Source organism: Chiloscyllium plagiosum, unplaced genomic scaffold (assembly GCF_037043375.1).
Source record: "Chiloscyllium plagiosum isolate Xiang-an unplaced genomic scaffold, Cpla_swu_hap1 HiC_scaffold_7, whole genome shotgun sequence".
NCBI classification, from domain to species: domain Eukaryota; kingdom Metazoa; phylum Chordata; class Chondrichthyes; order Orectolobiformes; family Hemiscylliidae; genus Chiloscyllium; species Chiloscyllium plagiosum.
In genome coordinates, this window is record NW_028270145.1 from 114,257,529 (window position 1) to 114,285,438 (window position 27,910).

A 27,910-nucleotide genomic window follows, 5' to 3' on the forward strand; every position below is an offset into this window, starting at 1 on the left:
TATTGAGGGAGTGCTGCATTGAGGGAGTGTTGTACTGTGGGAGTGCACTATTGAGGGAGTGCTGCACTGAGGGAGTATTGTATTATGGGAGTGCAGTATTGAGGGAGTGCAATGTTGAGGGAGTGCTGCATTGCGGGAGTGCAATATTGAGGGAGTGGTGTATTGAGGGAGTGCTGTATTGAGGGAGTGCTGCACTGAGGGACTATTGTATTGTGGGAGTGCAGTATTGAGGGAGTGCAATGTTGAGGGAGTGCTGCTTTGAGGGAGTGCAATATTGAGGGAGTGCTGCTTTGAGGGAGTGATGCACTGAGGAAATGCAATAATGAGGGAGTGCAGTATTGAGGGGCTGCAGTATTGACGGAGTGCAGGATTGTGGGACTGCTACATTGAGGGGGTGAAGTACTAACAGTGCAGTATTGACTGAGTGCAGTATTGAGTCAGCACAGTATTGAGGGCGTGCTGCATTGAGGGAGTGCAGTATTGAGTACGTGCTGCATTGAGGGAGTGTTGCACTGAGGGAGTGCTGCATTGAGGGAGTGCTGCATTGAGGGATTGCTGCATTGAGGAAGTGCTGTATTGAGGGAGTGCTGCATTGAAGGAATACAGTATTGAGGGAGTGCTGCATTGAGGGAGTGCAGTATTGAGGGAGTGGAGTATTGAGTGCATGCTGCATTGAGGGAAAACAGTATTGAGGGAGTGCAGTATTAAATGCGTGCTGCATTGAGGGAGTGCTGCATTGAGGGAATACAGTCTTGAGGGAGTGCAGTATTGAGTGCGTGCTGCATTGAGGGAGTGCTGTATTGAGGGAGTGCTGCATTGAGGGAATACAGTATTGAGGGAGTGCAGTATTGAATGCGTGCTGCACTGAGGGAGCGCTGCATTGAGGGAGTGCTGTATTGAGGGAGTGCTGCATTGAGGGAATACAGTATTGAGTGCGTGCTGCATTGAGGGAGGCTGCATTGAGGGAGTGCTGTATTGAGGGAATACAGTATTGAGGGAGAGCAGTATTGAGTGCGTGCTGCATTGAAGGAGTGCTGTATTGAGGGAGTGCTGGTATTGAGGGGGTGGTGTATTAAGGGAGTGCTGTATTGAGGGAGTGGTGTATTGAGTATGTGCTGCATTGAGGGAATACAGTATTGAAGGAGTGCAGTATTGAGTGCGTGCTGCATTGAGCGAGTGCTGCATTGAAGGAATACAGTATTGAGAGAGTGCAGTATTGAATGTGTGCTGCATTGAGGGAGTGCTGCATTGAGGGAGTGCTGCATTGAGGGAGTGCAGAATTGAGTGCGTGCTGCATTGTGGGAGTGCTGGTATTGAGGGAGTGCTGGTATTGAGGGAGTGCTGGTATTGAGGGAGTGCTGGTATTGAGGGAGTGCTGTATTGAGGGAGTGCTGTATTGAGGGAATACAGTATTGAGGGAGTGCAGTATTGAGTGCGTGCTGCATTGAGGGAGTGCTGTATTGAAGGAGTGCTGGTATTGAGGGAGTGGTGTATTGAGGGAGTGGTGTATTGAGTATGTGCTGCATTGAGGGAATACAGTATTGAGGTAGTGCAGTATTGAGTGCGTGCTGCATTGAGGGAGTGCTGCATTGAGGGAGTGCAGAATTGAGGGAGTGCTGCATTGAGGGAGTGCAGTATTGAGTGCATGCTGCATTGACGGAGTGCTGCATTGAAGGAATACAGTATTGTGGGAGTACTGTATTGAGGGAGTGCTGCATTGAGGGAATACAGTCTTGAGGGAGTGCAGTATTGAGTGCGTGCTGCATTGAGGGAGTGGTGCATTGAGGGAGTGCAGTATTGAGTGTGTGCTGCATTGAAGGAATACAGTATTGAGAGAGTGTAGTATTGAATGTGTGCTGCATTGAGGGAGTGGTGTATTAAGGGAGTGCTGCATTGAGGGAATACAGTATTGAGGGAGTACAGTATTGAGTGCGTGCTGCATTGTGGGAGTGCTGAATTGAGGGAGTGCAGTATTGAGTGCATGCTGTATTGACGGAGTGCTGCATTGAAGGAATACAGTATTGTGGGAGTACTGTATTGAGGGAGTGCTGCATTGAGGGAATACAGTCTTGAGGGAGTGCAGTATTGAGTGCGTGCTGCACTGAGGAAGCACTGCATTGAAGGAGTGCTGTTATTGAGGGAGTGCTGTTATTGAGGGAGTGCTGTATTGAGGGAGTGCTGTATTGAGGGAGTGCTGTATTGAGGGAGTGGTGTATTGAGTATGTGCTGCATTAAGGGAATACAGTATTGAGGGAGAGCAGTATTGAGGGAGTGCTGCATTGAGGGAGTGCTGCATTGAGGGAGTGCTGCACTGAGGGAGTGCAGTATTGTGGGAGTGCTGCATTGAGGCAGTGCTGCATTGAGGGAGTGCTGTACTGAGGGAGTGCTGTTTTGAAGGAGTGCTGCATTGTGGGAGTGCTGTATTGAGGGAGTTCTGCATTGAGGGAGTGCTGTATTGAGGGAGTGGTGTATTGAGGGAGTGGTGTATTGAGGGAGTGCAGTATTGAGGGAGTGGTGTATTGAGGGAGTGCTGCATTGAGGGAGTGCTGCACTGAGGGAGTATTGTATTGTGGGAGTGCAGTATTGAGGGAGTGCAATGTTGAGGGAGTGCTGCTTTGAGGGAGTGCAATATTGAGGGAGTGCTGTATTGAGGGAGTGTTGCACTGAGGGAGTGCAGTATTGAGGGAGTAATGTATTGTGGGAGTGCAGTATTGAGGAAGTGATGCACTGAGGAAATGCATTATTGAGGGAGTGCAGTATTGAGGAGCTGCAGTATTGACGGAGTGCAGGATTGTGGGAGTGCTGCACTGAGGGAGTATTGTATTGTGGGAGTGCAATATTGAGGGTATGCGATGTTGAGGGAGTGCTGCTTTGAGGGAGTGATGCACTGAGGAAATGCAATATTGAGGGAGTGCAGTATTGAGAGGCTGCAGTATTGAGGGGGTGAAGTACTGACATTCCAGTATTGACTGAGTGCAGTAGTGAGTCAGCACAGTATTGAGGTAGAGCTGCATTGAGAGAATATAGTATTGAGGAAGTGCAGTATAGAGGGAGTGCTGCATTGAGGGAATACAGTATTGATGGAGTGCTGCATTGAGGGAGTGCTGCATTGAGGGAATACAGTATTGAGGGAGTGCAGTATTGAGGGAGTGCAGTATTGAGTGCGTGCTGCACTGAGGATGTGCTGCATTGAGGGAATACTGTATTGAGGGAGTGCAGTATTGAGTGCTTGCTGCATTGAGGGAGTGCTGTATTGAGGGAGTGTTGTATTGAGGGAGTGCAGTTTTGAAGGAGTGTTGTATTGAGGGAGTGCTGTAATGAGGGAATGCTGCATTGAGGGAATACAGTATTGAGGGAGTGCAGTATTGAGTGCGTGCTGCATTGAGGGAGTGCTGTATTGAGGGAGTGTTGTATTGAGGGAGTGCTGTAATGAGGGAATGCTGCATTGAGGGAGTGCAGTATTGAGGGAGTGCAGTATTGAGTGCTTGCTGCATTGAGGGAGTGCTGTATTGAGGGAGTGTTGTATTGAGGGAGTGCTGTATTTAAGGAGTGCTGCATTGAGGGAATACAGTATTGATGGAGTGCAGTATTGAGGGAGTGCTGCATTGAGGGAGTGCTGCATTGAGGGAGTGCTGCATTGAGGGAATACAGTATTGAGGGAGTGCAGTATTGAGGGAGAGCAGTATTGAGTGCGTGCTGCACTAAGGATGTGCTGCATTGCGGGAATACAGTATTGAGGGAGTGCACTATTGAGTGCGTGCTGCATTGAGGGAGTGCTGTATTGAGGGAGTGTTGTATTGAGGGAGTGCTGTATTTAAGGAGTGCTGCATTGAGGGAGTGCTGTTTTGAAGGAGTGCTGTATTGAGGGAGTGCTGGTATTGAGGGAATGCTGCATTGAGGGAGTGCTGTATTGAGGGAGTGCTGTATTGAGTGATTACAGTATTGAGGGAGTGCAGCATTGAGAGAGTGCAGTACTGAGGGAGTTCTGCATTGAGGGAGTGCAGTACTGAGGGAGGTCTGTACTGAGGGAGTGCAGCATTGAGAGAGTGCAGTACTGAGGGAGGTCTGTATTGTGGGAGTGCAGCATTGAGAGAGTGCTGCATTGAGGGAGTGCTGTATTTAAGGAGTGCTGCATTGAGGGAGTGCTGTATTGAGGGAGTGCTGTATTGAGGGAATGCTGCATTGAGGGAGTGCTGTATTGAGGGAGTGCTGTACTGAGGGAATACAGTGTTGAGGGAGAACAGTATTGAGTGCGTGGTGCATTGAGGGAGTGCTGCATTGAGGCTGTGTTGTATTGAGGGAGTGCTGTATTGAGGGAGTGCTGTATTGAGTGATTACAGTATTGAGGGAGTGCAGCATTGAGAGAGTGCAGTACTGAGGGAGTTCTGCATTGAGGGAGTGCAGTACTGAGGGAGGTCTGTACTGAGGGAGTGCAGCATTGAGAGAGTGCAGTACTGAGGGAGGTCTGTATTGTGGGAGTGCAGCATTGAGAGAGTGCTGCATTGAGGGAGTGCTGCATTGAGGGAGTGCTGTATTGAGGGAGTGCTGTATTGAGGGAGTGTTGTATTGAGGGAGTGCTGCATTGAGGGAGTGCTGCATTGAGGGAATGGTGTATTGAGGGAGTGCTGCATTGAGGGACTGCAGTATTGAGGGAGTTCTGCATTGAGGGAGTGCAGTACTGAGGGAGGTCTGTATTGAGGGAGTGCAGCATTGAGAGAGTGCAGTCGTGAGGGAGTTCTGTATTGAGGGAGTGCAGTACTGAAGGAGTGCAGTAGTGAGGGAGTGCTGCATTAATAGCAAAAAATCAGTGTCAATAAATTCTGTGTCTTTTGATCCACAGCTGCCTGATGAAGGAGCAGTGCTCAGAAAGCTAGTGCTTCCTAATAAACCTGTTGGATTATAACCTGGTGTTGTGTGATTTTTAACTTTGTCCACCCTAGTCCCACATTGGCTCCTCCACATCATGACCATTAGATATGAGAGCAGAATTAGGTCATTCGGGTTTGATCTTAGCTGTGATATTTCTCAGGTTCTTTATCCTGCCTTCTCACTGTAACATTTAACCCCCTTACTAACCTCGAACCTGTCTGACTAAGACATTTCCGTCACCTTTGAAAGGACCTTTTGTGATAGGTTCTGCTTTATTCATTCACTTGTCTTTCTTTATCTCTCCATCAGTTGTCTGGAAGAAAGATGGTGAGGTCCTGAAGTCGAGCCAGACCCACGTGCTGAAGGCAGAGGGAGAGAGACACACCTTGTACATTCCCTCAGCGAGCACCCTGGATGGGGGCCTGTACTCCGTCAGTGCGGCCAATGAGGTCGGACTAGCCAGCTGCTGTGCGTCCGTCCAGGTGCGAGCAGGTACGTGACCGACAACAAGCAGAGGCCTGCATTTATATATCACCCTCTTAATGGCCCTGGATCGCACAATGTTACATTAATTCCAGCCATTTGCTCCATCTGCCCTATTCTAGTGTTTCTACTCCATATGCGGCTTCTCTACCCCTTTACATTTCAACTGATCCCTGTCTCCCCCATCCCCTTCTCCATCATGTTTTGACCCTGTTCCCCTGAGCTACATTAATACTATTCACTGCCACCACTCCCCATGTTCCACATCCTCTCCTGCTAACAGACCTCTCTCCTGATCTTACTGTGGAATGAATATCTTATATTGATGGCAGGTTAGGGATGGATTGGCCATGGGAAATTGCTCCCCCAATGCAGCACTCTCTAGTCTTCAGGCTAGGTGTGAGATCCTGATGAAGGGCTTATGCCTGAAACGTCAATCCTCCTGCTCCGTGGATGCTGCCTGGCCTGCTGTTCTTTTCCAGCACCACACTCTCAACTCTGATCTCCAGCATCTGCAGTCCTCACGTTCTCCTCGGTGGGTTAGCCATGATGTAGGGTTAGAAGGAACGGGTGGGAGGCTCTATGGAGCGTTGATGTGGACCGGATGCTCCCTGTAGAGATTTGATGATTTCCTCCTCGGTCCACTCTTTCTGATTATGAAAGAGGCGCAGCCTTTCTTGACTGATAGGAGCTCCCAGTATTCCAGAGGGGAGATTGTCAAATCCATGCAGATGGGCTGTACCAACCCACGAAGAACATCCCATCCAATTGCTGCATTTTCCACTGCCAATTCACCCTAACCTGCACATCTTTAGACTGTGGGAGGAAACCCACGCAGACATGGGGAGAATGTGCAAACTCCACACAGATGGTCACCCGAGGCTGGAATCGAACCAGGATTCCTGGTGCTGTAAGGCTGCAGTGATAACCACTGAGCCACTGTGTCGCCCAATCTCAAAGCCTTCTATCAGTTAGTAAGTAAAGCCACTATAGTTCCACGGGGCTGCTCTCTCATAAGAGAGAAAGAGAGAGCGCGAGAGAGAGAGAGAGACACTGATGGTGATTTAACCCGAGGGTCACCACACCTCAGGCGAGGGGAGAGGTCGAGAAGGAGAGCACTTCATGGTAACCTCAGGTGATGCAGGCAATGAACCCAAACTGTTGGGATTAGAGTCATAGACCTGTACGGCACGGAAACCGATCCTTCGGTCCAACTCATCCATTCTGACCAGATATCCTAACCTAATCTCGTCCCATTTGCCAGCACTTGGCCCATATCCCTCTAAACCCTTCCTATTCATACTTCCATCCAGATGCCTTTTAAGTGCTGTAATTGTACCAGCCTCCACCACATCCTCTGACAGCTCATTCCAAACATGTACCACCCTCTGCGTGAAAAAGTTGCCCCGTAGGTCTCTTTTATATTTTTCCCCTCTCACCCTAAACCTATACCCTCTAGTTTTGGACTCCCCCACCCCAGGGAAAAGATTTTATCTATTTATCCTATTCATGTCCCTCATGATTTTATAAACCTCTATAAGGTCACCCCTCAGCCTCCGACGCTCCAGGAAAAACAGCCCCAGCCTGTTCAGCCTCTCCCTATAGCTCAAATCCTCCAACCCTGGCAACATCCTTGCAAATCTTTTCTGGACCCTTTCAAGTTTCACAGTATCATTCTGATAGGAAGGAGACCAGAATCGCACACAATATTCCAACAGTGGCCTAACCAATGTCCTGTACAGCCGCAACATGACCTCCCAACTTCACTATCTGATAAAGGAGTAGTAGGACCAATCAGAGACCACAAAGGGGATTTACACCTGGAGGCAAGGAGTATGACTGAATATTTTGCATCTGTCTTTACAAAGGCGGAGGATGCTGCACAGGTCGTGGTGATAGAGAAGGAAACTCTGTCACAGCCTCTTAACGTGTGTGATTGAACCCATGGACTCATGGTTCTGAGCTGAGAATGAACACCCTCCCAAGCCTCTGTGACTAGCCAATGGAGTGCGAGCAAGATTTAGGGCCAGAAAGATACAGCAAAATATTTCTGGGCAGTGATACCCAGCAGATAGCATAGGGAGATGGTGGTGTAGTGGTAATGCCATCGGACTAGTAACTCAGAGTAGTGTCATAGAATCCCTACAGTGTGGAAACAGTTTATTTGGCTCATCATTCCACACCGACCCTTTGAAGAGCATCCCACTCAGACCCACCCACCTGCCGTATCCCTGTAACCCTGAATTTCCCATGGCTAATCCACCTAAACCGAGCATCCCTAGTCAGTATGGGCAATTTCCCTTAGTTAATCCACCCTAACCTGCACATCTTTGGGCTGTGGGAGGAAACCAGAACACTCGGAGGAAACCCACGCAGACACGGGGAGAATGTGCAAACTGCACTCAGACAGTTGCCCGAGGGTGGGATTGAACCTGAGTCCCTGGTGCTGTGAGGCAGCAGTGCTAACCACTGAGCCACTATGTCACCCCAATAATGTTCTGGGGACATGGGTTCAAATCCCTTCAGGACAGCTGCTGGGAGGTAAATTCAGTTACTACATGTAAGCTGATTTATAGCTATCAGCTATTGTACAAACCCATCCGGGTCACTAGTGCCCTTTAGGGAGGGAAATCTGCCATCCTTACCCAGTCTGTAACTCCACACACACATCAATGTGGTCCCCTCACTGCCCTCTGAACTGGCAACAAGATCTGGCCTTACCACATCTCATAAGAGGTGGGAGGAGGCCATTCAGCCCTATTGTGCTAACCCTCAGCTCCATTTGCCTGCCTTTTCCCCATACCCCTTGATTTCCCTCCCTGATTAAAAATCTATCCATCTCAACCTTGAATATACTCAGAGACCCAGTCAACACCCTGAGGGAAAGAGAATGGAAGTAGTGAGCAAGGTATGGCGGGAAAGCAAGAGATTGTCACCACGTAATGATGCTTTATTGAGGAGCCACTGCAGGTATGATGGACTGAATGGCATCTTTCTGTGATTACAAAAGGAGGTTATTTCTAGGAACAAATCAGAGTCATCTAGATTTGAAACGATAGCTTGCTGTCCCTCCCTAGATGCTGCCTGACCCGTTGTGATCTCCAGCATTTCTTGTTTTCAGAGAGTATTTCTACAGCATGTGTCCGACCAACAGATACAATGATCCATTTGGGAAGTGGATTGTCACTTGCCCTTCCCCCAGCTCTGCTGAGTATTGGAAAGACTCAGTGCTGGCTGGAATTGTACTCGCTCCCTATATAAAGAGAATGCCAAGCATTCCTGGTGACGACATGCCCACTACTGTTTACTGTCTCTCACGGTCTCTCTCCTTCCCTGAAGCCTGGGTCACTGTGTCTGCTCACAGATATTCCTCAGCACTTTCCCATTGTCTCTGAACCCTCCTTCCCAACCCTAGATGAAGAGGACGCTCTCCCCCCCCCCCCCCCCAACCCATTCTATTTGAAGGCTTCTGGAAATCTGATCCGGATTTAAATTGCAACGTTCTGATCTCCTGCAGTCTGTGACCGTCCTGGAATTGCTGAGAGACCTGTTTTGAAAGATTGGGAAGGAGTTGGGAAAGGAGTTTTGCTTTTTGCTCATCCTTGGAGGATGACAGTTGATGTTTCAGAGAGATGGATAGAGCCCTCCTGAGAGGGACAGCTAGCTGTGTGACAGGAGCTGCCTGGACTCCAGCTGTTTCCAAGGGTTGGATTGGAGACAGCGTATGTCGCTCAGCGATGAATTCCAAGTGGAGGAGAGGGCAGGATAAAGGCTAACTCCACTTCCCTTTGTCGCGAGTCTGGTAAGAGCTGGGCTTATGATTTGAGGACGATATGTGGGCTTTACATGCAAATGGGTGTTTAAACCTGCTCTGTCTGACAACAATGACCAGAACACACTCCCCACCCCCACTCACTTCTCCTTCCAAACTGACCTCTCTCACTCAGCATGATGTCACGCGTCCTAATAGCTAACAGCGCATTTTGTCCTGACAATGTTCCACGCAGGCTGCTGGGGTCAGCTAACAACCTAACAGGTGGCTACATTAATGCAACTTGTTGTTACTCATAGTGACACTTCAGAATCACTTTATTGGGGTTTCAGGAATGTCTTGGGGTTGTGAAAGGACCTTAAAACCCCTTTCCCTGCCCTTTCTCTAACCCTATCTAAACCTCCCCCCCCAATATCCCATCAAACCCCCATCCTGCTCCCTGGCCCCCCATAACCCTGTTTAAACTCCCACACTCTCATCAAACCCCACTGCCTCCCTAATCCCATCGAAACTCCCCATACCCCCTCCCTAAACCCCCAAAACCCTGTCTAAACCCTCAAGAAAAAACCTATAGCCTAGCAAGTCCATACCTCCGAAGAATAACCCACCCAGACCCATTCCCCTACCCTATTACTCCACATTTACCCCTGACTAATGCACCTAACTTACACATCCCTAGACACTATGGGCAATTTAGCATGGCCAAGCCATTTAACCTGCACACAGACATGAGGAGAACATGCAAACTCCACATAGACAGTTGCCCAAGGCAGGAATTGAACCCGTGTCCCTGGTGCTGCGAGGCAGCAGTGCTAACCACTGAGCCACTGTGCCACCCTATAAAGCTTTAACAGACCCTAACACTGCTCTGGTGGTGGTGGTTTAACCTGAGGGTCACAGTGCCTGTGGTGAGGTTGAGAAGGTGGAACCCTCATGATAACCTCAGCCAGAGTGGGAATCGAACCCATGTTGTTGCTGACCGCCTGAATGATCTCTCTAGGCGAAAGTGAGGACTGCAGATGTTGGAGATCAGAGTCAAGATTAAAGTGGTGCTGGAAAAGCACAACAGGTCAGACAGCACCCGAGGAGCAGGAGAATCGACGTTTCAGGCAGGAGCCCTTCATGAAGGACCCCTAGCCGAAACGTCGGTTTTCCTGCTCGTGGGATGCTGCCTGACCTGCTGTGCTTTTCCAGAACCACATGAATCTTGACTGATCTCTCTGTAATCTATCAGGCTTTAGCCGGAATCCATGGGACGGAATCGATATTGGGAATAGATAATGAGTAAAGAGTTATTAAGGCACAATTGGCTGACTATCTGACTGAGAGAATATATGCCTGGGGAACGAGTAATCACAGGTTGGAATTTGTGTGTGTGAACTGGATTTCAAACGCTATTGGAAATGAATAGGACTGGCCCATCAGGCATTTAACAGCAAGGACCACACCCTTCTGGTAGGGCACAAGGAGTATTCAGAAAGAGTTGTCATCATCCCATTTTGTCCCTGAGTTTTAACCTGTCTCTGAGAAATCAAGGCCAAGCCTCCTTCATTCCTGCAATATTGAGTGTGATTTGGTCACCCTGCCCCCCGCCAGTCTTCTGGTGATAGAAGGAGTGCTCTGGCCTATCACCTGCACCCCCACCTCCCATCTACCTATCGCCTTCCGAGCTACCTTCCTCCAGCCCCACCCCAATCCCATTTTTCTCTCAGCCCCCTTCCCCTGCCCCCCCCAACCATTCCTGATGAAGGGCTCTTGCCCAGAACATTGATTCTCCTGCTCCTCGGATGCTTTTCCAGCACCACACTCTCAACACTGACTCTCCAACATCAGCAATCCCCTCTTTCTCCTGATCCCTGGGATGGCACGATTGATGAATGAAGAGAGACTGGATTGGTTAGGATGATAGTGGGGGTGGGGGGGATGATGGGTCCAGCAGCCTATATTTTCTTTAATGTTCCCTCCTAGTAATCCTGGACACCCCCCCACCCCCTCAGGATAAAGAGTGTCACATTCTCCCCGTCCTCCAGGTAAAGACGCTCCATCCCTCAAATCTTTCGGTAATGTTTAAAAACTTCCTTCAAACAAGAGAGACTTCTTCCTGGCAATCCATGAGCTTCCCTGTGTCTGACTGTGAAGGTGAAAGTGGCTGTATTTACAGTCACTGTCTGTCACAGACTCCAATCCACTCAACAATGGACACTCTGTAACCCTCTCCAAGTGAAGACATTTCTCCTCATCTCAGTCCCAAACAATTCACCCTCATCCCGAGACCGTTCTCCAACTCCCAGTGTTCTAGATCCCCTCCACCCCACTCCCTGGGCCGCAACAACAGCTCAGGGTGAACTCAGCTGAGCCCCTTCAGAATGGTGTATGTCTGACAGTGATCGTGTCTCTCTCTCTGTGTCTTTCTCTCGCTCCATCTCCCCCTCTATGTCTCTCTCCTATCTTTCTCTCCCCCCTCACCCTCTCTCTTTCCCCCCAACTCTTATCCCCTTTCTCCTGTCTCTCCCTTTCTCCCCCCACCATCCCTCTCTCTCCCCTTTCTCCCTCTCCCCCTAACACCTCACTATCCATCTCCCTCTTTCCATTACTCCTTCTTTTTGTCTCCCCCTCTCTCCTTCCCATTGTTCCCCACCTTGCCTCACCTCTCCCCTTTCCGCCCCATTCTTTCTCTCCCCCCTCACTCCTCCCTTCTCCCTCTCTCTCTCCCCCTCCTCCCTCTCTCTCTCCCCCTCCTCCCTCTCTCTCTCTCCCCCTCCTCCCTCTCTCTCTCTCTCACCCTCTCTTCCCACTCTCTCTCCTCCTCCTCCCTCGCCCCTCTCTCTCCACTGTCCCTCTCTCCCCATCATTCTCTCCCTTCCCCCTTTCTTTCTCTCCCTTCTCTTTCTCTCTTCCAATTCCCTCCCCACTCCTCTCTCTCACCCTTCTCCCTCTCTCTTCCCCTCCCACCTTCCTCTCTCTCTCTCCCAATCATTCTCTCTCTCCCCCACCCGTCTCTCTCCCTCCCTCCCTCTCACCCTCCTGTCTCTCTCTCTCCCCCCCTCATTCTCCTGTCTCTCTCGCTTTCTCCTCACTGTTCTCTCTTCCCCCCCCCCCGATGATGGTGCAGACTCCACGGCAGACCGGAAATCATTGCCCCTCCCCACGGAGCTGTACAGTCCCATCACGTCGGATGAGGAGTACCTGAGCCCCCTCGAGGACCCCATCGATTTGACGTACAAGGGGAGACAGGCCCTGAGGCTACCAGAGAACCAACTGAGTATCATAGAGACCCACTTCAGAGCTCCACCCAGTTTTCAGGTTGGTGCAAACTGAACCCCCTCCCCACACTATCGCCATGTGGAATGTTCCGGCAGCTGCCCGCTGGATTGGGGAATGGTATTATCGATTGGCTGTCAGGTGTACAAGCAGGAGTAGACCACTCAGCCTATCCAGTCCATGCTATTATTCAATGTGATAGCGAGCTTTGAGAAGATTTGTAGCTCAGCTTGAGGTTCTGGATGTAGGTTTGCTCGCTGAGCTGGAAGGTTCGTTTTCATATGTTTCGTCATCCTACTAGGTAACATTTTCAGTGAGTCTCCGGTGAAGCACTGGTGATAGTGAACGGCTTTCTATTTATGTGTTTAGGTTTCCTTGGGTTGGTGATGTCATTTCCTGTGGTGATGTAATTTGCTGTTCTTTTTCTCAGGGGGTGGTAAATGGGGTCCAAGTCAATGTGTTTGTTGATAGAGTTCCGGTTGGAATGCCATGATTCTAGGAGTTCCCGTGCATGTCTCTGTTTAGCCTGTCCTAGGATGGATGTGTTGTCCCAGTCGAAATGGTGTCCTTCCTTATCCTTATGTAAGGATACTAGTGAGAGAGGGTCATGTCGTTTTGTGGCTAGTTGGTGTTCATGTATCCTGGTGGCTAGTTTTCTGCCTGTTTGCTCAATGTAGTGTTTGTTACAGTCCTTGCACAGTATTTTGTAAATGACATTAGTTTTGCTTGTTGTCTGTATAGGGTCTTTCAAGTTCATTTGCTGCTCTTTTAGTGTGTTGGTGGGTTTGAGGGCTACCGTGATGCCAAGGATATCTGAGTAGTCTGGCAGTCATTTCTGAGATGTCTTTGATGTAGGGGAGAGTGGCTAGGGTTTCTGGATGCGGTTTGTCTGCTTGTTTGCGTTTGTTGCTGAAAAATCAGCAGACTGTGTTCATTGGGTACCCATTGTTTTTGAATACACAGTATAGGTGATTTTCCTCTGCTCTGCGTAGTTCCTCTGCACTGCAGTGTGTGTTGGCTCGTTGAAATAATGTTCTGATGCAGCTTCGTTTGTGGGTGTTGGGATGATTGCTTCTGTAGTTCAGTATTTGGTCTGTATGTATTGTTTTCCTGTAGACGCTGGTTTGAAGTTCCCCATTGGCTGTTCGCTCTACTGTGACACCTAGGAATGGCAGTTTGTTGTTGTTTTCCTCCACTTTAGTGAAGTTTATGCCAATAAGGGTATTATTGATGGTCTTGAAGGTTTCCTCTAATTTGTTCTGTTTTGTGATTACAAAGGTGTCAACCACATAGCGGACCCAGAGTTTGGGTTGGATGGTTGGCAGAGCTGTTTGCTCAAGTCTCTGCATTACTGTCTCTGCTAAGAACCCTGATATCGGAAATCCCATGGGTGTCCCGTTGCTTTGTCTGTAGGTTTTGTTGTTGAAGGTGAAGTGGGTGATAAGGCATAGGACCACTAGCTTGATGATACTGTCCTTGCAGATGAAGTTGGTGGTGTTTGGTGTATGTGTCTTTGGGCCTTCTATTAGTGTAATCAGAGTTTCCTTGGCCAGGTTGATGTTGATGGATGTAAACAGGGCTGTTACATCAAAGGAGACCATTAGTTCATCCTCTTCTATCTTGGTGTCTTTGATGGTCTTCAGGAATTCTTGGGTGGAGTGGATAGAGTGGTGTGAGTCTTCTACTAAGTGTTTTAGTCTTTGGTGTAGCTCCTTGGCTAATCTGTACGCTGGTGTTCCAGGTAGCGAGACTATGGGTCTGGGGGGGGGCACCTGGTTTATGAATTTTGGGTAATCCATAGATGTGTGGTTTTCTGGATCCGTTTGGTTTCATTTTTTGGAAGTCTGTCTTACTTAATTCTCCAGATTTCTTAAGTTTTTTTTGAGTAGGGCTGTGATTCGGTTCTCTAGTTGTGGAGTTGGGTCTATCACCACCTGTTGGTAAGTGTCAGTATCTGCAAGTAGTGCATTTGCTTTCTCAATGTAGTCTGTTCGGTTTAAAATGACTGTCAACCGTTCTAGTCTGCAGATAGGAAACAATGCTTTTATCTTTTTGGAGTCCTTCTAGTGCTTTCCTTTCTTTTGTATTGAGTGTGTTTCTTTCCTTTTTCCTGCTTAATGCTGGTGCGACTGTCTGTCGGGTTTCCTCTGTGAGTTGGTTGTATTAGATTAGATTCCCTACAGTGTGGAAACAGGCCCATCAAGTCCACACCGACACCTAGACCCATTCCCCTACATTTATCCCTAACTAATGCACCTCGCACTATGGGCAATTTAGTATGGCCAATCCACCCAACCTGCACATCTTTGGACTGTGGGAGGAAACCAGAGCACCCGGAGGAAACCCACACAGTCACGGGGAGAACGTGCAAACTCCACACAGACAGTCACCCGAGGTTGGAAATCGAACCTGGGACCCTGGTGCTGTGAGGCAGCAGCACTAACCACTGAGCCACCGTGCCATCCATCTTTCAGTGTTGTTTCTAATACTGCTAAGAAATCTACTTGTCTGCATCCTGGAAGTTGTAATTTAATCCTCTTACTAAGATGGCTTTTTCAGTGACTGTTAAGGGTGGGTCAGATAAGTTTTTTTATCCATGTTTCTAGGTTGTCTGTGTTGTTATTTTGTGTGAGTTTGTTGAGGTCTAGTTCATTTGTTTTCTTTGTTTGCCGCTGTCTAACGTCTGTGTTTGTTGTACTGTGTCAGTCCATTCATGGTCTGTCGTGTTAGTGATTAAGTTTTTTGGTGCAAAATTTCCCACTTGTATTTACAGAGTCTGTTGTGGGCAGCTTTAATAATTTCTCTAAGCATTCTGCGGCCGTTTTGCTCTGCTATTCTTTTGGTTAGTGGGATGTTAAGGGGAGGTTTGTGTTGAAGACATTTCGGTAGGACCTGTCTCCTTCGGCATTCGTGCAGGAAGTACAGCTGTTCATGGGTGGTGCTCTGTCGGATGGCGTTGGTTTCCCATTTTTGGACCAGTTTTAGCGTATTGCGCCTAGAGGTGATAGCGAGTTTGGAGAAGATTTGTAGCTCAGGTTGAGGTTCTGGATGTAGGTTTGCTCAATGAGCTGGAGCTCACTAACATTCACAAACCAGGAGCCCCCCTTAGACCCATAGTCTCGCTACCCGGAACACCAACGTACAGATTAAGTCACTCAGACCTCTTGGCATCATGGTAGCCCACAAACCCACCAACACACTAAAACAGCAGCTAATGACCTTGAAAGACCCCATACAGACAAAAAACAAAACAAACATCATTTACAAAATACCTTGCAAGGACTGTAACAAACACTATATTGGACAAACAGGCAGAAATCTAGCCACCAGGATACATGAACATCAACTAGCCACAAAACGACATGACCCTCTCGCACTAGTATCCTTACATACAAATAAGGAAGGACACCACTTCAATTGGGACAACACATTCATCCTAGGACAAGCCAAACAGAGACACACATAAGAATTCCTAGAAGCATGGCATTCCAACTGGAACTCTATCAACAAATATATTGACTTGGATCCCATTTACCACCCCCTGAGAAAAAGAACAGGAAGTGACATCACTACAGGACATGATATTTACGAGCCCAAGGAAACCTAAACACATAAATAGAAAGCTAGTCACTAACACCAGTGCTTCACCGGAGATTCTCACTGATGATGTTATCTAGTATGGTGATGAAATGTCTGAAAATAAACCTTCCAGCTCAGCGAGCAAACCTACACCCAGAACCTAATGTGACCATGGCTGATCTGATCATCCCCAACTCCACTCTCCTGCCTTTTCCCCTCAATTTCCTTCTATCTGTCTGTCCTGGCCTTAGTGACTGAGCCTCGATAGCCCTCCGCCACTCCCCCTCCCTACCCCACAGATTCACTCACCCCTCCGGAGTGAAGAAATTCCCCTTCATCTCTGTCTAAAATGGGTGCCCCCTTACTCTGAGATGATGCCTGTCTGATCCTAGACTCTCCCCCGAGGGAAAACCACCTCTCCACATCCCTCCCTAAGAATCTCATATGTTTCGACAAGGTCACCTCTCATTCTTCCTAACTCCAGTGTGGTCTGACTGGTGCTCTGTACAATCTTAGCAAAACCTCCCTACTTTTATACTCCATTCCCTTTGAAATAAAGGTCAACATTCTATTGACCTTTCCTGCTATCCAGTGAATTTGGATGAATTTAGATTTTTATGATTCACGCACAAAGAATCCTAAATCCCTCTGTGCTGGAACTTGCTGCAATCTTTCCCAATTTAGATAATATTCACATACAACAATCCTACTCCTCACCCCAATTCTCAAAAGACACTGACACTCACACATACTCTCACACACACTGTCTCACACAAACAACACATTTCACCCCTTTCACTGATATATACCCCGCCATCAGTGTAAAGCTCTCTGTGATCATTGGGAAAAGTTTAATACGTCATGTAAAAGACCAGGGAGGGATGAATTTCTGGATCTGTCTCTTGCCTGCTGTGTGTTCCCTGACTGGAACCCATTGACTGGTCTCTGTGTCTATCTGTAGGTGCCACTGAATGACCAAGTCGCAGTGGAAGGACAGAACATCAGTCTAACCGTGTGTGTGCTTGGACAGCCGAAGCCTATCATTTACTGGTGAGTGAGATTGAGCTCAGAGCACATGACCCAGCCTCTTCCCCATGTCCCTGCTCCGGTCACGACTCCGATTACATCCTGATATCGCAATCATTTCCGAACCCAATGTGCACAGATCTGTATGCACTCACACACTGGCACACGCACCAACACACACACACTGACACACCAACACACACACACACACTCTCTCACACACACAAACTCTCTCTCTCACACACACACTCACTCTCTCTCAAACGTACACACTCTCTCACACACACACTCACACAAGCTGAAAAATCACATTGACAAGCTCACACCCAAATGAATTCTAACAGAGCCACGCATCATTGGGGTCTTGTCAGCGGGTGCTCCTCCCAATGCCCCTGTGCCCCTGACACCTCCCTTCCCCCCGCCATTCGGAGAATCCTCCGCCCCCACAGTATAACTGCTGTCAAATTTTCCCTGGATAGGCTGAGAAACCGGGAGCCGGTGAAAAGTGACAGCCGCCATTACGTGCTGGAGGGGGAGAACGGGCGGTTCCATTTGAACATTGTGGCTGTGCAGAGGGCGGATTCTGGAATGTATACTTGTAAGGCCATCAACGAGTACGGAACAAAACAGTGTGACGGCAAGCTGGAGGTCAAAGGTGAGCGAGAGCCACACCATGGGACCATGGGCCTGATTCACTCAATCCACCGTATAACTCCCATTGGCCTTGTGTGGCTCGGAGCTTGGATTTAGTATGGTTCCAATGGACGGAGGGCCCTTCAGAGAGTGTAATTGACGAGAGGTGGTTTCCCCTTAGGGGAGAGTCTAGGATCAAAAAGGCATCATCTCAGAGTAAGGGGGCACCCATTTTAGACAGAGATGAAGGGGAATTTCTTCTCCTCGAGGGGAGTGAATCTGTGGGGTAGGGAGGGAGAGCAGCGGGGGGTGCTGTCGGGCTCAGTCACTAAGGCCAGGACAGACAGATGGAAGGGAATCGAGGAGAAAAGGCAGGAGAGTGGATGGGGATGATCAGATCAGTATGGATTTTGCAAAAGATGTTAAATGCAGAGACTCCCCAGCCCCGGCACCCCCAGGGGTCAGTATTTGGCTCTTTGCTGTTCCTGCTACATGGGATAAGTGGAGGGTATTAAGGTCACCTCGTTCATATTTGCAGATGACACTAAAGGTGTGAGGAAAGAGGGGAGTGATGAACCTCAGGAAGACCTTGGAAAACTGACAAAATGGCCAGAGAGGGGAATGTAACACTTGATGTTTGAAGTAATTTGCTCCAAATGCAAGAACACAGAAAAGCAACATAAACAATTCTAAACAGGGCTTCACAAACAGGGAAACCTGCAGGAGCAAGTACAGGGGTTAGCACTGCTCCCCCACAGCGCCAGGGACCCGGGTTCGATTCCCACCTCGGGTGACTATCTGTGTGGAGTTTGCACATTCTCCTCATGTCTGTGTGGGTTTCCGCCCACAGTCCCAACGATGTGCAGGTTAGGGTGGGGTGGCCATACTAAATTACCCATAGTGTCCAGGAATGAACTCTCTGCCTCAGAAGACAGTGGGGGTGGGGTCATTGAATATATTTAAGAAGGAGGTGGACAGATTTCTGTCTGGTGGTGGAGGGGGTGGATCCGAGGGGGATTCCATGTGTGTGGGGAGGGGCGGGTGTGCAGATGAGAATGTGCAATTGGGAAAGTAAACTGTTCCAAATCCTATTGAATAGTGCAGCTGGCTTGAGGGGCTGAATGGCCTACACTTGTTCCAAATCTGTAAATTTATATGTAAATGAAATGAGTCTTGATGATATAACAATGCTCACTGTCGCTTTGACAATGCTGTCAGTTTAATGAGATTATTTTGTCCTTGGGTTTTTTTTGAGACACATTATAAAGGCAGAGATGCGGGGGGCTCTGAAAGAGCATGGTTTAACAATGGCAGGGGAATGGCCAGTTCTCCCAATTCAGGTTTATTCTAGTTATAGAGTCATAGAGATGTACAGCACGGAAACAGACCCTTCGGTCCAACCCGTCCATGCCAACCAGATATCCCAACCCAATCTAGTCCCACCTGCCAGCACCCGGCCCATATCCCTCCAAACCTTTCCTATTCATATACCCATCCAAATGCTTCTTAAATGTTGCAATTGTACCAGCCTCCACCACATCCTCTGACAGCTCATTCCATACACGTACCTCCCTCTGCGTGAAAAAGTTGCCCCTTAGGTCTCTTTTATATCTTTCCCTTCTCACCGTAAATCTATGCCCTCTAGTTCTGGACTCCCCCACACCAGGGAAAAGACTTTGTCTATTTATCCTATCTATGCCCCTCATAATTTTGTAAACCTCTATAAGGTCACCCCTCAGCCTCCGACGCTCCAGGGAAAACAGCCCCAGCCTGTTCAGCCTCTCCCTGTAGCTCAGTTCCTCCAACCCTGGCAACATCCTTGTAAGTATTTTCTGAACCCTTTCAAGTTTCACAACATCTTTCCGATAGGAAGGAGACCAGAATTGCACGCAATATTCCAACAGGGGCCTAACCAATGTCCTGTACAACGCAACATGACCTCCCAACTCCTGTACTCAATACTCTGGCCAATAAAGGAAAGCATACCAAACGCCTTCTTCACTATCCTATCTATCTGCGACTCCACTTTCAAGGAGCTATGAACCTGCACTCCAAGGTCTCTTTGTTCAGCAACACTCCCTAGGACCTTACCATTAAGTGTATAAGTCCTGCTAAGATTTGCTTTCCCAAAATGCAGCACCTCGCATTTATCTGAATTAAACTCCATCTGCCACTTCTCAGCCCATTGGCCCATCTGGTCCAGATCCTGTTGTAATCTGAGGTAACCCTTTTCGTTGTCCACTACACCTCCAATTTTGGTGTCATCTGCAAACTAACTGTAACAGTGAGAAACTGCTGCAGTCCCGAGAAAGGTACCAAGCTTCAACAGATGATTCCTGGCTGACTTGTCTCTCTCTTGCCTGTAAGAACTCATGTTTGAATTTAGCCTTTTGCCAAGGGATGTGTTTAAGGGATGTTACAGGAATTGGATCAGCTCCTTTGTTAAGTTGCCATCTCGGTCAGTTAAGTTTTCCGTGAGTTGTTATTCTAAATTTCGCTTTCTTTAGTTTGTGTTTCTACTGTAGTGTTTAAATAAATTCTGTTTTACTTAAAGCCAAGTGGTTTGACCAGCTGTATCACTCTTGGAATATGCACTTCACATCTACCCTTAAAATAAGAAAACATTAGGGTCTGGGCTACTTTCTTAAAATATTTTGAGGGGGTCGGGCCTGGTCCATAACAGAGGCCCAGGGTTACAGGGAGAGAGAATTCCAGGTTCCCACTGCCCTTCCTGTGAGGATCTGCTTCCTGGAATCATGCCCCGACGTGATCCAGTTTGAATCTAAAGATTGTTCCCCAGCACTCTTGCTCCCTGCTTCCTTGCAGAGTCACAGGCTGGGAAGGGAGTGAGAAGAATACACCATGTAACAGTGAAGAGTTCATTGCTGAGTGGGAACATTTGTGAGATTTCTGGGGGAGCAGCAGGATATTGATGTCCCTGAGGAATACTGGGATGCCTTTGGAAGGAAAGCAGCAGTTTATCTAATTGAGGTGCTTGATTTAATAGTTTATCTAATAGAGGTGATCCAATTAAGGATTCCTGTGAGTTAGACACACAGAAACCGCTCTCTGGTCGGTGGGGGGAGGTGCGATTTGGCAGGGGTGGGGAGATTGGGTGCGGGGAGCAAGTGTGCGGGAGCATAATCTTTAAATTCAAACTGAATCACGTCTGGGCGTGATTCCAGGAAACAGATCCTCACAGGAAGGGCAGTGTGAACCTGGAATTCTCTCTACCTAACTTCCCCTGAAGCACCAGATTCTAAAACTTTTCAAGAGTTGACGGATTTAGTTTAGGAATATTATGACCCCAAACCTCCTCTAATTCTGAAATGTTATCAGTTTTGCTTGGGAATCTATGTCATGATTTTTAACTATGTTAAGATGACTGGCAAAGGCACATGACTTTGGTTTAACATTTAATGAGAAACTGAGAGACCATTAACCATGCAGAAACCCCTGCTAGCTGAAGACCAACTCAACTTTAAACAGGTGCTACAATTGGCTTTAACATTGGAAAATGGGCAAAGTGGAGCATATGAGTTGTAGGGTATTCCAATGGAATGGACACCCTCCCTGATAGTGTGTGCATGCAGGACTTTGACTAATGCAGAGAGTAAATATGCCCAGGTAGGGAATGAAGACTTGGGGGCCATATTTGGAGTTGGGAGGTTCCACCAATACCTTTTGCAGGTGTAATTTTGTAATTGTAATAGACTACAGAGCTCTGCTAGATTTACAATGCCACCCATAGCTTCAGGCCAAATTAAATGGTTGGCTCTAATTGTCCGTGCATATAAATACAAGTTACAACACCATCTGGGAGGCCAAGTAGCAAATGTGGATGCATTGTGCTGCCTCCCACTGGCAGATACGCCAGCAGTGGTACTACCTCTGGAAGTGAGCATAATGATTTTAAATTTTCTGGACACATGTCCTGTCACAGCTAACAATGTCAGACTTTGCAGATATATCCAGAGCTGGCAAAACCGAAACAGCTGGTGTTGGGTGAAACTAAAGTGTGATCCCAACCAGAATAATAACCGTTTTGGACTCAGAGAGACCAGATCATAGTAGAGGATGGCAAATTATTATGGGCAGTAGGAGGGATTGTCCCAAGCAAAAGTCATTGCCAGATACTGGCTGAAGTCCACCACAGTCATCCAGGAGTTTCCAAAGTGAAGGTGTTGGTGAAAAGTTATGATTGATGACCTGGATTGACCTGGATGACATGACCACTTTGGTAGGGCAGTGCTCAGAATGCTAACAAGAACACAAGTTGCCACCACCAACTCCTCCACATTTATGGAAATAGCTGTGTATACCCTGGACTTGATTAAACGTTGACTGTGCAGATCCTTTCTGGAACAGTCTAGGTCAGTCTGAGTTGGTCTAGGCTGGCTTGGGTCAGTGTGGGTCAGTCTACATTGGTCTGGGGTCGGGTCACCCTGGGATCAGGTCAGCGATGTACACACCATGGTCCCTATGACATTGCAGCCACGCCTGGAGAAACTTGATTCACTTCAGGGTCGTTTCATGTCCGTTATCGTCTGCAGCTCCCAGCCGCTAACCTGGGCATGTTGCTGCTGTGGGTAGCTCTGTGTTTGACCTGTGTGAGTAAATGACTCTGTTCATGTGGGTATAGTGATGGAAATGTGTTGCTGGAAAAGCGCAGCAGGTCAGGCAGCATCTAGGGAACAGGAGAATCGACGTTTCGGGCATAAGCCCTTCTTCAGGAAGGGCTTATGCCCGAAACGTCGATTCTCCTGTTCCCTAGATGCTGCCTGACCTGCTGCGCTTTTCCAGCAACACATTTCCATCTCTGATCTCCAGCATCTGCAGACCTCACTTTCTCCATGTGGGTATAGTGTCATGTTTGTGACTGTTCATGTTTTAGTTTTGTGTCTGTATGTCAGTGAGTTTGTGTTGGTAACTGTCTCTGAAATGTGTGAGACTGTGTCACTCTGACAGTGAACACAGCAAAAGAGTGTCACTCTGATAGTGGACATAGAGAGGGAGTGTCACTCTGATAGTGAACACAGAGAGGGAGTGTCACTCTGAGGATATTGTGAAACCTGAAAGGGTTCAGAAAAGATTTACAAGGATGTTGCCAGGGTTGGAGGGTTTGAGCTATAGGGAGAGGCTGAACAGGCTGGGGCTGTTTTCCCTGGAGCGTAAGAGGCTGAGGGGTGACCTCATAGAGGTTTATAAAATCATGAGGGACACGGATAGGGTAAATACACAAGGTCTTTTCCCTGGGATGGGATAGTCCAGAACTAGAGGGCATAGGTTTAGGGTGAGAGGGGAAAGATATAAAAGGGACCTCAGGGGCAACTTTTTCATGCAGAGGGTAGTACATGTATGGAATGAGCTGCCAGAGGAAGTGGTGGAGGAATTGAACTGGTACAATTATAACATTTAAAAGGCATTTGGATGGGTATATGAATAGGAAGGGTTTGGAGGGATATGGGTCGGGTGCTGGCAGGTGGGACTAGATTGGGTTGGGATACCTGGTCGGCATGGACGGGTTGGACCGAAGGGTCTGTTTCCGTGCTGTTCATCTCTCTGACTTTTTGACTTTGTGATAGTGAGCATAGTGAGTGTGTCACTCTGATAGTAAGCACAATGAGAGTGTCACTCTGATAGTGAGTACAGCAGGAGTGCACTCTGATAGTAAGCACAATGAAAGTGTCACTGATAGTGAGCACAGCAAGAGTGTCACTCTGATAGTGAGTACAGCAGGAGTGCACTCTGATAGTGAACACAGCAAGAGTGTCACTCTGAAAGTGAGCACAGCAGGAGTGCATTCTGATAGTAAGCACAGCAAGAGTGTCATCCTGATAGTGAGCACAGCAAGAGTGTCACTCTGATAGTGAGCACAGCAAAAGTGCACTCTGATAGTGAACACAGCTAGAGTATCACTCTGATAGTGAGCACAGCAAGAGTGTCACTCTGATAGTGAACACAGCAAGAGTGTCACTCTGATAGCACAGCAAAAGTGCACTCTGATAGTGAGCACAATGAGAATGTCACTCTGTTTGTGAGCACAGCAAGAGTGTCACTCTGTTTGTGAGCACAGCAAGAGTGACACTCTGATAGTGAGCACAGCAAGAGTGTCACTCTGATAGTGAACACAGCAAGAGTTTCACTCTGATGTTGAGCACAGCAAAAGTGCACTCTGATAGTAAGCACAATGAGAGTATAACTCTGATAGTGAGCACAGCAAGAGTGTCACTCTGATAGTGAACACAGCAAGAGTGTCATTCTGATAGTGAGCACAGCAAGAGTGTCACTCTGATAGTGAGCACAGCAAGAGTGTCACAGATACTGAGCACAGTAAAAGTGCACTCTGATAGCACAATGAGAGAGTGTTTTTCTGTTAGTGAGCACAGAGAGAGAGTGTCACTCTGATGGTGAGTACAGTGAATGTGCACTCTGGTAGTGAGCACAGCTAGAGTGTCACTCTGATAGTAAGCACAGCAAATGTGCACCCTGATAGTGAGCACAGTGAGTGTATCACTCTAATAGTGAGCACAGCGAGGGTGCACTCTGATAGTGAGTACAGCAGGAGTGCACTCTGATAGTGAACACAGAAAGTGTCACTCTGATAGTGAGCACAGCAAGAGTGTCACTCTGATATTGAGCACAGCAAAAGTGCACTCTGACAGTGAACACAGCAAGAGTGTCACTCTGATAGGGAGCACAATGAGAGTGTCCCAGAGTGTCCGAATAGTCCCAGAGACGTAGAGGAAAGGATAGCAAAGATGATTCTCGATAGGAGTGAGAGAGGCAGGGTAGTTGTCATGGAGGACTTCAACTATCCAAATATTGACTGGGAACACTACAGTACGAGTACTATAGATGGGTCAGTTTTTGTCCAGTGTGTGCTGGAGGGCTTCCTGACACAGTATGTAGACAGACCTACAAGGGGCGAAGCCACATTAGATTTAGTACTGGGTAACAAGCCTGGCCAGATGTTAGACTTGGAAGTAGGTGAGCACTTTGGAGACAGCGATCACAATTCCGTCAGGTTTACTTTAGTGATGGAAAGGGATAGGTGTGCTCCACCGAGGGAAGGAAACTGCAGGGGATGAGCACATTAAAAATGTGGAGCTTATTCAAGGAAAAGCTCCTGTGTATCCTAGATAAGTATGTACCTGTCAGGCAGGGAGGAAGATATAGAACGCGTGAGCCGTGGTTTACTAAGGAAGTGGAATCCCTGGTCAAGAAGAGGAAGAAGGCTTATGTTAGGACAAAATGTGAAAACTCAGGGTGCTTGAGGATTACAAGGAAGTCAGGAAAGACCTAAAAAGAGAGCTCAGAAGAGCCAGGAGGAGACATGAGAAGTTGTTGGCGGATAGGATCAGGGTTAACCCTAAGGCTTTCCATAGGTATGTCAGGAATAAAAGAATGATGAGAGTTAAATTAGGGTCAATCAAGGATAATAGTGGGAAGTTGTGTGTGGAGTCAGAGGAGATAGGGAAGGCACTAAATAAATATTTTTCGACAGTGTTCACTGTAGAAAATGAAAATGTTGGCGAGGAAGATACAGAGATACTTGCATCTAGACTAGAAGAGATTGAGGTTCACAAGGAAGAGGTATCAGAAATACTGCAGAGAGTGAAAATAGACAAGTCCCCTGGGCCAGATGGGATTTATCCTTGGATCCTCTGGGAAGCAAGGGAAGAGATTGCCGAACCTTTGGCAGTGATCTTCAAATCATAATTGTCTACAGGAATAGTGCCTGAGGACTGGAGGACAGCAAATGTAGTTCCCTTGTTCAAAGAGGGTAGGAGAGACAACACTGGTAATTACAGACCAGTGAGTCTCACTTCAGTTGTTAGTAAAGTGTTGGAAAAGGTTTTTATTCTTAGCCTGCTGGACCAACTTTCCTCATTCCTGAAGAAGGGCTAATGCCCGAAACGTCGATTCTCCTGTTCCCTAGATGCTGTCTGACCTGCTACGCTTTTCCAGCAACACATTTCCATCTCCTGTTGGAAAAGGTTATAAGAGATAGGATTTATAATCATCTAGAAAAGAATAATCTGATCAGGGACAGTCAGCACGGTTTTGTGAAGGGTAGGTCATGCCTAACGAAGCTTATTGAGCTTTTTGACAAAGTGACCAAACAGGCAGATGAGAGTAAACCGGTTGATGTGGTATATATGGATTTCAGCAAAGCATTCGCTAAGGTTCCCCACAGTAGGCTACTATACAAAATGCGGAGGAATGGGATTGTGGGAGACATAGCAGTTTGGATCAGTAATTGGCTTGCTGAAAGAAAAAGGAGGGTTGTAGTTGATGGAACATGTTCATCTTGGTTTCCAGTTACTAGCGTCGTACCGCAAGAGTTGGCGTTGGGTCCACTGCTGTTCGTCATTTTTATAAATGATCTGGATGAGGGCTTAGAAGGGTGAGTTAGTAAATTTGCAGACGACACTAGGTGGAGTTGTGGATAGTGATGAAGGATGTAGTAGGTTGCGGAGAGACATAGATAGGATGCAGAGCTAGGCTGAGAGGTGGCAAATGGAGTTTAATGTGGACAAGTTTGAGGTGATACACTTTGGACGGAGTAATCGGAATGCAAAGTACTGGGCTAATGGTAGGATTCTTGGGAGTGCAGATGAGCAGAGAGATCTCGGTGTCCAGGTACACAGATCCCTGAAAGTTGCCACCCAGATTGACAGGGTTGTTAAGAAGGCATACAGTGTTTTGGCCTTTATTAATAGAGGGACTGAGTTCTGGAACCAGGAGGTTATGCTACAGCTGTACAAAGCTCTGATACGGCCACACTTGGAGTATTGTGTACAGTTCCTGGTCACCGCATTATAAGAAGGATGTGGAAGCTTTGGAAAGGGTGCAGAGGAGATTTACTAGGATGTTGCCTGGTATGGAAGGAATGTCTTACGAGGATAGGCTGAGGGTCTTGAGCCTGTTCTCATTAGAGAGAAGAAGGTTGAGAAGTGACTTAATAGAGACATACAAGATAATCAGAGGGTGAGATAGGGTGGACTGGGAGAGCCTTTTTCCAAGTATAGGGACGGCAAACACGAGGGGACACAACTTTAAAGTGAGGGGAGATAGGTGTAAGACAGATGTCAGAGGTAGTTTCTTTACTCAAAGAGTAGTAAGGTTATGGAATGCTTTTCCTGCAACAGTAGTAGATTCGCCAAGTTTAAGTGCATTTAAATCCTCATTGGACAGGCATAAGGACGTACATGGAATAGTGTAGGTGGGATGGGCTTCAGATTAGTATGACAGGGCGGCACAACATCGAGGGCTGAAGGGCCTGTACTGCGCTGTAATGTTCTATGTCACTCTGATAGTGAACACAGCAAGAGTGACACTCTGATAGTGAACACCACAAGAGTGTCACTCTGATAGTGAGCACAGCAAGAGTGTCACTCTAATAGTAAGCACAGCAAAAGTGCACTCTGATAGTGAACACAGCAAGAGTGACACTCTGATAGTGAACACCACAAGAGTGTCACTCTGATAGTGAGCACAGCAAGAGTGACACTCTGATAGCATAGTGAGAGAGTGTCTTTCTGATAGTGAGCACAGAGAGACAGTGTCACTCTTATAGTGAGAACAGAGAGAATGTGTCACTCTGTTCGTGAGCACAGCAATTGTGTCACTCAGAGTGATCACAGACAGAGTGTGTTCAGAACATCCTTAGAGATTTGGGAAATTTGGACAGCGGATGGAGAACTGGTGAAAAGATTCTGCGGAGACAGAGGGAGAGAGTGGGTTCGGAGATCACAATGTGTTTGTGGGGATGAGGTGGATCGATGAATGGGATAAGTTTGGAGTTTAGCAGAGTCAGCTTTGTTGGAGCTGGAAGGTTGCTCCCACTCCATCGTACAGAGCGGTAATTGTACGGTGTCAGTGTGGCCTAACTGTAAACTCAGATTCGAAATACTCAGAGGCAGCTGGGAGGGCAGTGGATGCTCATCAACCTGTTTGGGCCAATTACTGAGCCAGGAACTCTGCCCACCTCCCTTTCCCCTCTTTCCCACGCTCACCCCAGCCCCCTGAGGTCGCACTTCCTCATCACTCCCTTTTGGATGGCAGGACTGACGGATGAGCAGAGACTGGATTGGTTAGGACTATTTTCACTGGAGTTTAGAAAAATGAGGGGATCACACAGAAACCTATAAAATTCTCACAGGAAGTAGACAAGATAAACACAGGAAGGGTGTTCCTGATGACCAGGGAGTGCTGAACCAGGGGGGGCCACAGTCTAAGGATACGAGGTAGGCCATTTCGGACGGAGATGAGGAGAAATGT

At 47.7% G+C, this 27,910-nt stretch overlaps 1 protein-coding gene across 5 annotated transcripts in view; it reads left to right on the top strand.

Annotated features, from left to right (window-relative positions):
• spega (striated muscle enriched protein kinase a) overlaps nucleotides 1-27,910 on the top strand; it is a 396,078-nt gene that overhangs the window by 199,090 nt on the left and 169,078 nt on the right. For all 5 annotated transcript variants that reach the window (XM_087989397.1, XM_087989394.1, XM_087989395.1 and 2 more), the window contains 4 exons: nucleotides 5,179-5,361; nucleotides 12,237-12,427; nucleotides 16,926-17,014; nucleotides 17,470-17,645. In XM_087989397.1, coding sequence (XP_087845523.1) covers nucleotides 5,179-5,361; nucleotides 12,237-12,427; nucleotides 16,926-17,014; nucleotides 17,470-17,645 — 639 coding nt within the window. The remainder of the gene's footprint in view (nucleotides 1-5,178; nucleotides 5,362-12,236; nucleotides 12,428-16,925; nucleotides 17,015-17,469; nucleotides 17,646-27,910) is intronic.